Source organism: Nothobranchius furzeri, chromosome 12, assembly GCF_043380555.1.
Source record: "Nothobranchius furzeri strain GRZ-AD chromosome 12, NfurGRZ-RIMD1, whole genome shotgun sequence".
Lineage (NCBI taxonomy): Eukaryota > Metazoa > Chordata > Actinopteri > Cyprinodontiformes > Nothobranchiidae > Nothobranchius > Nothobranchius furzeri.
In genome coordinates this window covers 67,190,060-67,203,469 of record NC_091752.1, presented here as the reverse complement: position 1 = coordinate 67,203,469, position 13,410 = coordinate 67,190,060, and the positions used below count along the sequence as shown (strand labels likewise).

The window sequence follows — 13,410 nt, the reverse complement described above, 5'->3', positions numbered from 1 at the left end:
TTCGTTTGTTATTCCACTGCAGTTTTTCGGATGGGAAATAATGGCGTGTTCTAAATTCTCCGCTAAAAGTAAAGTGAACAATGAATACAAACAGTTTAAAAATGAATGGACGCAACAATTTGCATTTATTCTTCCTCCATCCAGCATCAGACCCATGTGCTTAATTTGACAAGAGACCGTTTCAGTGATAAAGTTTCCCAATTTGAAATGGCGTAATGAGACGAGGCACAATGATTCTAAGATAAATTTCCTCAAAAATCTGAGGTAAGAACAGCAAAAATAAATGCAATGAAGTCATCCTACAAAGCTGCAAGAAGGATTTTAGTTGCATCTGTGCATAATGTCAGCCAGCGAGCTGTCCTGCCAAGGCACTGCTTTCCAATTAGATGGCAAGCCATTCCCGGTTTCTGTAATATCTAAACTACAATTTTCTTATTGTGGAAATAAAATAAAACTCTGCACAAATCATTCGGCAGACATGTTCAAGTCTGTACTAGTGGAAATGCGCAAATTCATTGCAGATCACCAAGCACGGATCACCGTTTCTCCGTTAATTGCTCCTTGATGCAAATGACCCGAGAGTTTGTTTATGAACACGTGATGTTCATGAACAAACTCCCTGGACATCTCCATTTATGTAGTTTCAGCAAATTTCCCTCAACAGTTTTAGCTGATTGTCCCATTTTAATAATATTAAACCACAATAGAGTAATGAAATACAAATCTGACACCCCCCTTCGTCACGTCGGACCCGCGGATCAGCTGATCAAAAGGCAGAGAAAAAAATAAACCTTCAACCTATTTTAATGTTAATAAAACACAGCAAAGCAACATTTTACCTGCAGTTATTCACTAGTAAAGAAAACTGAACTCCTATGAGCAGGAATGGACACTTTTTCCAGTGGGACAGCCACTTTCCCAGTTTCTGGCTAATACCCTGCATCTGTGACTGAAGAAACAACACATAGCAACAGGATGCTTTCTCGGAGTTTCATGGATTTTGGGTAAACACAAGAAGGCAAGGCAGGGTATGCCTGAAGTGATGAAACTATGCTTGATGGCAAACAAAAAGAGGAAATGACAGGTACATTTAAGCAAAGATGTGTATTCAGATCAGGGAATAAGATCTTCATCTGTAACCCCCCCCCCCCCCCCCCCCCCCCATCAATTCATTTGGGAAATATAGGTAGACCTACCCAGCACCACCGTTTAAAAAATCCTAGAGGAAACCCAGGAGATGTCCAAATATCAGGAAATAAAACTCCAAACCCTGCCATCTGAAGCTCAGCTGTGATGTGGCTCACTTCTAGTTACTGAAAATGTGTACTGGTGTTTTTCCCCCCAGAGTATGACTTACAAGGCATTCATTCCTACTAGAGACCACTGCAAATGTATTGATTAAATGAGTGTTCAACATCTTTAAGATGATCTTTGCTGCAGCTCTTGTGGCAACACTGAGTCAGTCCCCAGCTGTTATGGCGCTTCATCAGAGATAAAATGGTGGTCTTTGCAATCCAAAAAGGTTACAACCATTTGTTTTGTGCTCTCTGCCTACCGTTAAGCGAAATATGTTTCTTTGGTGTTTCTGAGTGGGACAGAAGAATACCGATAATGCAGATGAGCCTCAAGTTTTTCCTTTCAAGTTGCTTGTTTTGTAATTATTTCAGAAGTGCAGACAATCTTTTATCTTTTACTTTTCTAATTTATGTTCTGATTTATCACCACTGTAACAATGCTAACATGATTTTGGTGGGATTTTATTTCATGTTTGCTGTCATGTTATGTGAACAGACAGCCTCCAGGTGTGCATCTGTTCCCCAGTGGTTCAGCGTTTGTGGCGGTTTCAGAGGTCTTGTTAGCTGGAAGCTCCTGTTCCTGCCTGTCTGTAGCCACACAGGTCATCAGAGCCACCACCTCTTTGTTCAGGTAAACACGGGAAGGATGCAACATGTGTTGTTAATTTTATCAATATTTTTTAAGTACGTTAAGCAGGTTTCCATCATAATATTTCAGACAATATTAATACAAATGTAGTCACTTTCTAGCCTGGCAAGCCAGACTAAATAAATGTATTATTTAGTCTGGCCATGCTCCATTGACGGCTCTCGGTTGTGGGGCGGGTTCTACCGTTGTCTTTCAAATGATCTCCACATTCCACTGGACAATGAATGTGACATACTCTTGTTTCACTCTTTTGCATCATCCCACCCACCAGGCATATAGAGTGTCCTGATTGGCCCACAAAGCGGATAAAGCTCTGTGATTTGTTCACTAAACAGATAGAGCACTATGATTGGCCCACCATTATGGACCAATCACAGCTCTTTATGTGTTTGAAACCCCTCTAGAGAGCTGTGATTGGCTAGCCAGAGTCCTGGTAGGAGCTGCTGAGGTTCCTATAGAGCTCCGGGAGTTGACGTCATTTCTCCCGGCATGCAACAGTTCAAATCGAAACGGCGCCATATTGGCATGCAGAAGCCGGCAACTGGACTATTTGTTATTGTCAGAAAACTCAATCAAACGAGAAATATGGTAGATTCCTGTTGTGCCCCAGGATGCAGAACAGACGCGGACGACATAAGGAATGAGCCTTCTACAGGATTCCCCAAGATCCGGAGCGCCGCAAATGTTGGATCATTGTAATAAAACGCGTGAAAATGAAGCTGTGGGATCCCGAGAGTAAAGGTTTTCGCTTATGCAGCGACCGCTTCATATCAGGTATTTAAACCAACGTTTCCTCAACTGTGTATGGTATTTATTTTAAATGCTTTTATTATGATTCTTAGTGGGCTTCCTAAACTTATTTTGGCGTGGCTTTTTCTGTCTTATTACTCATAGCAACAAGTAAACATCACGTAAAACGTTGCCTCGTGAGTTCTGCGTGCTGCCGTTTACGTGTTTTATGATGACAGCAATTAACCGGCTAAGCTGTATTTAATTTTTAAGCAATGGTTGATCAATTGTCAGATCACACATAAAAAGCACTTTGGATTGCTATTATCTGTCTCACCGAGACTACTTACGTGTAAATCTGTTATTTGTCCGTCCATCCATCCATTTTCATCCGCGTATCCGGAGTCGGGTTGCGGGGGCAGTAGCGTGACTTCCCTCTCCCCAGCCGCCGGAGCCAGCTCCTCCGGGTAAATCCCAAGGTGTTCCCCGGTCAGGTCCGGTGTTGTGCCGGTAAGAAGTCTGCTCCGACAGCTTCTGGCGTCGGAGCGGGCAGTAGAGTCGAGAGTCCCAGACCTTCTCCCCAGCTCCTCCGGCCGGGGGAACCCCTTGGGATTCCCCAGGTCCGGTGTTGTGCCGGTAAGAAGTCTGCTCCGACAGCTTCTGGCATTTTTAAAAAGTATCCCAGGGGCACGGTAAGGGTCGGAGATGTTTAGTCTATTTAATTTCTGACTATATAAAACGATTTCTTCTGTTTTAAAGTGTGAAGTAAACTCCGACGAAGTAAAATCCAAGCGGATCCCGTTCATGTTCATTGTTACATCCGTGTTTGTTTACCTTTTTTGCATGCCAAAATGGCGTCCACTAACTGAGAGTCACGTGGGGTCCGGAGCTCTATGGAGCATGCCTAGACCAAACTTTGCAAAGCAAGAATTTGGTCTAGTTCACTAGGCTAGTCACTTTCCTTAATGTTCAGTGAATTCTGGGTTAAATGTGTGGGCATTGGAAGCAGTGCACCAAATGTTGCAGAGTGTTCACTCAGCACATCTGTTCATCTTGTCTAAAGGTGTAATGTGCTGTTGTGGAATCTGCCGCAGCTTGTGCAGTACGTCTATACCCTCAGCAGCATTTAAGTCACAACAGAAACTTGCATCAGCTCTACATTTTTTCCTCTTTCTTAAACTTTGCAACTATAAGTATTATTTCACTTTAAATGACTGCTACTCCTAATTCTCCAGCCTCAATCATCAGTCCAGACCAGTCCAGTACAAGGAGATAGAGAGACTGATAGAAGCCATCACCAGTAGATTATCTGAGCTACTTCTGCCCTCCTCTGCTCACCAGCGAAACTCTGTGAGTTTACAGATGAATGTTTTATCCACAAATACTAATCTGTGCCTCCTTGACTGATGTGACTAATAGGGGGAACTGTAGTGAGTGGGAATTATAATTTAATTCTTACTTTCAGGTTTAAAGTTTCAAATACAATCCTAGAAAACAAACCAAAGAGCTGAGCTCTTGTATAAAACTAGGTTAACTAGGTCATTGTATGATTTGTAAATTTACCTTGATTAACCTTTACAGTCGAGGTTAAACTAGATGATGTTATTAGTTAACTATCTAATGATTCTGGGATACGCCCCTCCGCGGATTCCTCAGAAGCACTCATCTCAATACGCCAATCCTGATTGGCCAGTGACCTTGACGTACACGTCACCTGCTACTATAAGTAGCAAGCATCCCAACGCATGCACCATTCAAGATAAACACCTCTTCTCGCTTCGCCCAGCAAGAAGGGTTGTCTGGTGAGACATCTCACTCATGTTACTCAGAGAACTGGGGTTACGATAGTAACCTAAAGTTCTCTTTCTTAACATTCGTTTCGATGTCTCACTATGGGATATGGAGACTCCCGTATTGCCAGACAGCTTATCCAGCGATCACCAACCTAGGGGTACGTCTTGGCCCGCTGAGGACCCCACACCCAGAATCGTGTGGGTCAATGTAGGGACTGAAACATCAAGCTTATAGAAGCGTGCAAATGCAAGTGGAGAAGCCCAACTTGCTGCAGCACAAATCTCCTGGACAGACAGCCCCCGAAAAAGGGCCCAAGAAGCAGACAGGCCCCTAGTAGAATGGGCCCTGAGCCCTACAGGTGCCTGAATGCCCTGACAGGAGTAAGCCAGAGACATAGCCTCCACAATCCAGTGGGAAAGCTGCTGCTTTGTGACGGGTTTCCCCTTACAAGGTCCACCCCATGACACAAAAAGCTGGTCCCCCCGCGAAGGTTCCCTGTCCGATTAACATACTCCTTGAGTGCGCGAATCGGACACAGCTTGTGCAACCGCTCCTCCTCAGGAGAGGAGAAGGGCGGTGGGTAGAAAGCTGTGAGGAGAATAGGAGAAAAGGAGCCCACTACCTTAGGCACAAAGGCAGGGTTGGGCTTCAGGGATACATTCATGTCACCCGGTGCGAACTGGGTGCAGGATGGGTGCACAGAGAGAGCCTGTAAGTCACTAACTCACTTTGCAGATACCAAAGCCAGGAGTAACACCACCTTAAGAGTCAGGATCTTAAGGTCCAGGCCATCCATAGGCTCAAATGGAGGCCCGGAGAGGGCCTACAGCACCAAGGACAGATCCCATGAGGGCACCAGGGGTCGAGACACAGAGAGAAGCCTGCACGCACCCCTCCTTTAGCTACACTCCAGGGGGTGTTGACCTGCCAATTTCTTCCCTTAACCTAAGTGTCGGGTGGAAATGACTGCTAGGTACACTTTAATTGGTGGAGAAAGCCTTCTTCCTATCCAGCAAGTCTTGCAGGAAAGACAGAATGACATTCACAGGGCAGTGTGAGGGTGAGACATCTCTGCCCTGACACCAGGCTTCAAACACCCTCCATTTACAGTCATATAGGGACCTAGTGGTGGGGGCCCTGGCATTCTGAATGGTTCGAATGACTGCCTGGGGCAGCTCTGATGACCCTAACCCGCACCCCTCAGGGGCCAGGCCCACAGGGCCAGTCATTCTGGATGAGGATGGAAGATTGAGCCTCCAGCTTGGGACACTAGGTCCCTGCGAAGCGGCAATTTCCAAGGTTGGCCCCCCAGGAGCTGGAAAATGTCCACCACCTAATGCATGGCTGGCTAGTATGGGGCTAGGGCTGTCACGGTAACCACAAAAATGAAATATCGCAATATGAAGAAACCCACCGCGCTGCATCATGAGCCACCGCGATTACTGAACTTGATTCAACTCAATGATGCATGTTGAGAAGGATGGCTGCACTGTTATCAAAACGAAACGTTACTTCGCTCCTTTGGGAGCACTTTGGTTTTCAGTACGCCAGCTGCTGCGCAGCCAGAGTCCTTGGCCGAGACAGAGCTGCCACCAGCGGCAAAAAAAATAAATAAACGCTCGGAGACCTGCTGAAGTCCCGGACAAGCACTGCTTCTTCAACCGTCCCGAAGAGAGTTTGAGCCGAGCTGGAGCTCACTCGCTACCTGCAGGAGGAATGCATCCACCCTAAAGAAACCCCCCTGACATGGTGGAGCAACAACCGGGAGAGATTCCCTTTGCTCGCCAGTCGCACGCAAGTACGTGTGCGTTAGTGCAACGAGCGCACCATCCGAGAGGGTTTTCAGTGTTGCTGGAAATGTTGCCACTCCTCTCAGATCCTCTCTCAAACCGTATATGGTTAACATGCTGGTTTTCCTTGTAGGTAACGGACGTGACCGAGCTATAAATCACCGTCATTCGTGTGTGTGAAAGTGAAAGTGAAATGATAGTGCTCCGCGCCCGGTACATGTAATTTTTTTATGCTTGATTTTAAACAACTAAACAAAATGGGGACTTGTTTCTTATTTGTTAGATGCTGCAGCCAAATTTGCATTTAAAAGTTTAACCTTCTCCTGATTTTTGTTGTTTTTAAGTTCAGTCGGACTCCGACTGTCGGAGAAACAAACGTTACTGCGATCTGTGTTGTTACTGCCCTTTGATCTGCATTCAGTAAAGTGTTATAAAAGAAGGCACGGCAATTTTTAACCTTTTTTAAATCTGTAAACATTATGTTTAGATAGTACTGCAATAAAAAAAAAGTGCTGCAATAATATCACACACCGCATTATTAAGCCACCCTGAATCACCGCAGGGGGAATTCTTCAACCGCGACAGCCCTATATGGGGCCACCAGAATGAGAGTGTGGCGCCGAGTTCGTACCCTCAGAAAGGTGGGTGGTGTCAGAGCCACTGGGGGGGAAGCGTAAAGCAGTTCCCGTCGTGCACCAGCGCGTCCACGCCGAGTGGAGCGTCTCGGTCGCGCAGGGAGAAAAACAGTGGACACTGAGCATTCTCCTTGGAGGCAAAATGATCCACTACGGCTGTGCCGAACCGGATCCAAATCTGTTCCAACATTGCTGGATGCAGGCTCCAGTCCCTGGGAGTGGACGGAAAACTAGGCATGGAGGCCTGAGCGAGGGGGAGAAAAACGTTGTCATCCTCGTCCTCCTCTGAAATGATGAGTTCCGAGGTGTCCTCGTCGTCTCCGTAATCCAACTCCAACATTTCCTCGACGGGGTGGCTCGGAACGGCCAGTTCGAGCTGAGCCCCAGCTGTGTTCGGCACACGGTTCCGGCTCCGGGAGGGCATGTTCGGAGGTGGCCCAGGGGCCGGCAGGCATGGGTCCTTCCCTGACAGGCTAGCTTGGCGCGCTAGTCGCCAGCGAAGGCTCTTCAGGGTGAAGCAAGCACAGCTCTCACATAACCTGGGGACTTCCAATGCTAGCTGGGCGTGTTCCAGCCCGAGCAGATCTTGTGCGGGTCTTTGATTGAGATTTTGTTCCCACAGGTACAGAGGCGAGCTCCTGCGCCATCAACTCCTCTGGTGGGAGGAGCGGCTTCCATGTGGACTAACTGGTGTGTTAGCCAGAGAACGAACAGGTGCACTGGAGTGTGAAACTGCTCGCTGTGCCCCGAGCCAATGGTGAAGGTCAGGACAGATGGACAGTAAGTTAACATTCGGCGACAGAGAGAGAATATTAGCTGGCTCCGTCTGTGAACAGTTGAGCTAACTTACCTGAGAGATAAGCAACCACTGAAGCGAGAAGAGGTGATTGAATGGTGCGTGCGTTGGGATGCTTGCTACTTATAGTAGCAGGTGACACGTACGTCACGGTCACTGGCCAATCAGGATTGGCGTATTGAGATAAATGCTTCTGAGGAATCCGCGGAGGGGCGTATCCCATATTGAGACATCGAAACGAATGTTAAGAAAGAGAATCATTGATTAACCTTAGTCTTTTGTCACCCCAGTTGGAAAAAAAGAAACCTTTTCTTAACAATTGAAGGAGCAAGCGACTCATACCTGACAGGTGATTGCAGCGGGTTCCAGTAGCATAAATGACCCTCTTTCACATGTAAAGAAAGAGCAGAACTCATGGGAGAATAACAATCTTGATTCAATGCATTAGCAGTGAGATCTGGGTAGGTTATATCTATATATATAAAATATAGTGGTTCTGTTTGTGTTTTATGTTTCAGAGTCATCTGAAAGGAATGGATTCCAACAGCAAGAGCTTTAGGTCCAAATGTTATCTCCTACAGGCTCTGGTTTGTTTTCAGGCAGCCTGCAGGTCAGAAAATGTTCAATAAGTTAAATAAAAGCACCCACATTGTCTGAGAGTCACTCAAGATTGTGACTTTATTCTCTGAACAATTTCTAATTTTATTCTTCATGAAGTAACATTTTATTAGCATGGCAAGCCAGACTGAATAAATATATTATTTAGTCCAAAATTGATGAAAAAGCCGTTTCAAACGAGCTGTCGCCATCTTGTTCCACTCCAGATGAATAGAGGGCCCTGACTGGCCCACAAAGCAGATAGAGCGCTGTGATTGGCCCCTCATTGTGGACCGGGTACAGCTCTATTGGTTTGAAACCCCTATAGAGAGCTGTGATTGGCCCGCCAGAATGCTGCTAGGGGTTCTATTGGAACGTTCCTAGACGAAACTTCACTAAGACTAGCTTTTTATAGCAATTACAAAAGAAGTTTAAAAAAATGTTATTCAGTGAGGAATGTAACTGAACCAAATGCTACTTGTTATTGTCACTGGATTTAATCGTTTTATTCCACTTGGTTAACAGAAACGAAGATGCTAATGAGATGCCTGTTTTGTTTGTATGAATCTCTGTTGATGATGTCTTTTTGTGCCCAAGGCTTGCTGAGGAATGTGGGTCAGATCCAGTTCTGATGAAGAACCCGTTCACTGCTCCACATAAACCCAGCGATGATGAAGACTCACTGGAGTCTCTGTGTGGATGTCTGCTACGCTGCTGTGACTCCGTCTGGATCCCTACTGTCCTTGTGAGGGTTGCACATACATTTCCAGTCAGATGTGGAACCCATTTATGTTTCCGTTCTGACTCTTTGTTTACATGTCAGGACCAAACTATAGGACTTCCAGAAAAATGTCTTTTTAATAGATGAGATAAAAGTTCAAATGTCGTAAAACACAAGGCTGTGACAGGAAATGATGAAAATCACCTTTTACCAGCTGTCAGCACGGTGGTGGAGGGCTGATGATGTGAGCTTGTTCTGCAGCCACATGACCTGGGCACCAGGGCACATGTCCCAGTAGTAATCTAGAGTTGAATGTGAGGCGCTCTGTGTAATTACTGATGCTAAACCAAAGCAAGTTCTGCTTTATAAAACACAGGATTAACATTTCTTTATTGGCCCAATAAAGGCTAGGCTAGGGCTAAACCCTGATTCATGCTTCTCCGTCAGCTCCGCAAGGGACAGACAGACACGGATTGACGGAAGCGTTTTGCTCTCATACTTCTCCATCTCTGGGGGTGTTGCAAAGCAATTCCCCGCCAGGACAGCTGATGGCGTAGTGCTGTTTTGTGGTATCCTGTCATGTATCCAGTCCAATATGGTGTGTTTATATTGTGTTTTTTGTATATAAGAGACTTTTTAACACAGACAAATTTGTCTCTCATCCTCCTTCACCTCTTCATGCGCTCCCCACCTCTAAACCCACGTTTCCTGTCATTTCCGTCCACAAATAAAACGCTTGGTGTGCATCTTTTCACTCCTCCAGTCACGGGGAAATTAAACGTTCATATTTCAGAGTTTTTTCGCGAGGTATTCTTCAAGCTTCTCTGTGTCTGCTGCTAGTTATCCTCGGCTCTCTTTATGTTTTTGAGGGCGCAATGGTGGCGGTGTAGACGACAGCGGTGCCCTGACCAATCACAAGCTTGCGTTCTCCGTCTCGACAGACGGATGTTTAAAAAAGTGGGCTCGACTCCGTACGTACTTGCGTGCCTGCCGGGGCCCTCCGCAAGGATGGATAATGGCGTTGCGTGTCTCCGCACTGACGCAGACGGAGAAGCATGACCCAGGCTTAAAACCTGTCAGATCTTACCCAACCAGCTTGTCCTAAACACAGATGTTCAACATCGGATGACAGTTAGCATTTTGTAATTATAAATAAATGTTCTAAAAGGTGTTTCATTAAAAAATAACACATTTGTCTTTAGAGCCCCCAGACAGGACCATAGAGCTCAGAATGGGGGATTGTATTGAAGTGCTGCTGGGTCCGTTATTTAGGGAAAATTTGGCTCATTTTATTACAACTTAACTGGGTTTACTGCAACCAGTTAGCATGAATCTGCACCTGATACAATCTGATTTGTTGTCTTTGAGATGACTTATGTCTTGAACTTGCACTTTATGAATTAACGGAGTTCAGTTATTAATATCCTCATGCATAGAACTGAAGATAGATGATGCATAATTTTACCATGATTGTATACCCAAACACATGAGGAAATAATTAGCTGCTGGTGTCTTGTTTCTTAGAAATAAGGTCAAAGTAATTGTGTTTCAGTGTCTGGTGGTTCCTCTTAATGACTGTATTAATAAACAGAGACACACAGCATCTGTCTCCATTTGTCTTTCAGACACATGAACATGCCTGGTAATCAGTCAGTGTCTTTTTGTTGTCAGGCTAGTAATTATTTAACGTTATACATCTGTTGGTTCTTCTTTAGGAGAAAAAAATCAGTTATGCAGAAGAAGGTTTGCTGTGTTTGATTAATAAAACATATGTGTTGTTTCCAGAGGGCGTGTGAGGGTGTACCCAGTGCCCAGGTACTGCAGTACTTCTACTCCACTCTTTGCTTCCAGTTCACGCTTCTTCCATCTCTCATGCCTGATTTCGCCAAAAAACTTGGTGAGTTAAAAAAATTATCCAAGGAGCGACAGTGAGATTATCATTTATACAGTGGGGCAAAAAAGTATTTAGTCAGCCACCGATTGTGCAAGTTCTCCCACTTAAAATGATGACAGAGGTCAGTAATTTAAATCATAGGTACACTGCTGCAACCGTCTTGTGCAGTGGGTTCATGACCACGCAACAGTGCCGGACCCCTCCTATCATTACGCCGCTCCAGCCTCAAACCCCTCCTGTCAGGTCACGACGGCGGCGGTCCCGGAGGTTTTCTGGAGCTGATAAGAAGGTTGATCCTTCTCCCGTGCTGGTATCGGCGGGTTCGTCGGACAACACTTCATGTTCTGCTTCTGGACCGGTCTCAACGGAGGAGATTGTTCAGAAGATGATGCAGATGGTCGAGGAAGCTATGTGGGAGGTCTTTGCCAAGCCAACCTGCCCCCACTTACGTCTGTTGGCGGCTGAAAGGTTGAATGCCATCTTCTCCACCCATCCAGAATTGATAGCAGTTCCAGCCCTTGGTAATTACTACCTTTATGTTCGGAGTGTATATGGGTCCGCACTTAAGGATGTCACCGCAGAGGGTCTGACCTGCTGTGAGAGGTGGTCACCTTCCCCAGAACCCTCCAACGCATCACATGCTGCTTCAGCGGTGGTCCCGGAGGATGCATCGCATCCTGCTTCGGCGGTGGTCCCGGAGGACGCATCGCATCCTGCTTCGGCGGTGGTGCTGGAGGACGCATCGCATCCTGCTTCGGCGGTGGTGCCGGAGGACGCATCGCATCCTGCTTCGGCAGTGGTGCTGGAGGACGCATCGCATCCTGCTTCGGCGGTGGTCCTGGAGGTCGCATCTCATCCTGCTCTGGCGGTGGTCCCGGAGGACGCATCACATCCTGTCCTGGCGGTGGTCCCGGAGGACACATCGCATCCTGCTTCGGTGGTGGTCCCGGAGGACGCATCGCATCCTGCCTCGGCGGTGGTCCCGGAGGACGCATCGCATCTTGCCTCGGCGGTGGTCCCGGAGGACGCATCGCATCCTACCTCGGCGGTGGTCCCGGAGGACGCATCGCATTCTGCTTCGGCGGTGGTCCCGGAGGACGCACCGCATCCGGTCCAGCCTGTCCAAGAGGCTCCGGTTCCGCCCATCCAAGAGGCTCAGCCCAGTCCAGTGCCTCCAGTCCAAGGGTCGACGCCTCCAGTCCAAGGGTTGACGCCTCCAGTCCAAGGGTCGACGCCTCCAGTCCAAGGATCGATGCCTCCTGTCTCGAAGTCGACAGAAATTGACGTCTCCTGTCTCGAAGTCGACATCTCCTGTCTTGAAGTCGACGCATCAGTCTCCAGCTCTGAAGTCGACGCCTCAGTCTCCGGCTCTGAAGTCGATGTCTCCCCCTCCAGTCAAGGGTCTACGTCCCCAGTGTTCCAGTCTCAAGAGTCCCCACAACTGTCTATGTCCCCAGTGTTCCAGTCTCAAGTGTTCCTGTCTCAAGAGTCCCCACAAGTGTCTACGTCCCCAGTGTTCCTGTCTCAAGAGTCCCCACAAGTGTCTACGTCCCCAGAGTTCCCCCGAGTCTACGTCCCTGTCTCCAGAGATCCTGTCTCCAGAGTTCCCGTCCCCACCAGTCCCAGAGACTACGTCCCCACCAGTCCCAGAGTCTACGTCCCCACCAGTCCCAGAGTTCCCTCTGTCCCCTCAGTCTCTAGAGTCCCCTCTTAGTCGTCCTCCTCTAGTGTCCCCTCTTAGTCATCCTCCTCTAGTGTCCCCTCTTAGTCGTCCTCCTCTAGTGTCCCCTCTTAGTCGTCCTCCTCTAGTGTCTCCTCTTAGTCGTCCTCCTCTAGTGTCTCCTCTTAGTCGTCCTCCTCTAGTGTCCCCTCTTAGTCGTCCTCCTCTAGTGTCCCCTCTTAGTCCTCGTCCTCTAGTGTCCCCTCAGTGTCTTAGCCCAGAGTCCCCTCTTAGTCCTCGTCCTCCAGTGTCCTCTATCCCCCGACTTCCGCAGTCCCGGCTCCTGGTTCCCCGTCGCCGGCCCCCCAGACTCCCGCAGTCCGGGCTCCTGGTTCCCCGTCGCCGGCCCCCCAGACTCCCACAGTCCTGGCTCCTGGTTCTCCTCCTCTAGTGTCCCCTCTTAGTCCTCGTCCTCTAGTGTCCCCTCTTAGTCCTCGTCCTCTAGTGTCCCCTCAGTGTCTTAGCCCAGAGTCCCCTCTTAGTCCTCGTCCTCTAGTGTCCCCTCAGTGTCTTAGCCCGGAGTCCCCTCTTAGTCCTCGTCCTCCAGTGTCCTCTATCCCCCGACTTCCACAGTCCAGGCTCCTGGTTCCCCGTCCCCAGACTCCTGCAGTCCCGGCTCCTGGTTCCCCGTCGCCGGCCCCCCAGACTCCCGCAGTCCTGGCTCCTGGTTCCCCTTCGCCTGCCCCCCAGACTCCCGCAGTCCCGGCTCCTGGTCCCCCGTCGCCAGCCCCCCAGACTCCTCTGGCCCTTCTTCCTGGTCCCCCTCCTCCCACCCTGCTCTGGCCCTCCC

General features: G+C 48.1%; 1 protein-coding gene across 1 annotated transcript in view; it reads left to right on the top strand.

Moving 5' to 3' along the window:
• Nucleotides 1-13,410, top strand: part of LOC107372781 (meiosis inhibitor protein 1) — a 134,539-nt gene that overhangs the window by 46,570 nt on the left and 74,559 nt on the right. Inside the window, 5 exon segments of the mRNA XM_070542860.1 lie at nt 1,792-1,926; nt 3,909-4,023; nt 8,207-8,298; nt 8,883-9,030; nt 10,792-10,903. Coding sequence (XP_070398961.1) covers nt 1,792-1,926; nt 3,909-4,023; nt 8,207-8,298; nt 8,883-9,030; nt 10,792-10,903 — 602 coding nt within the window.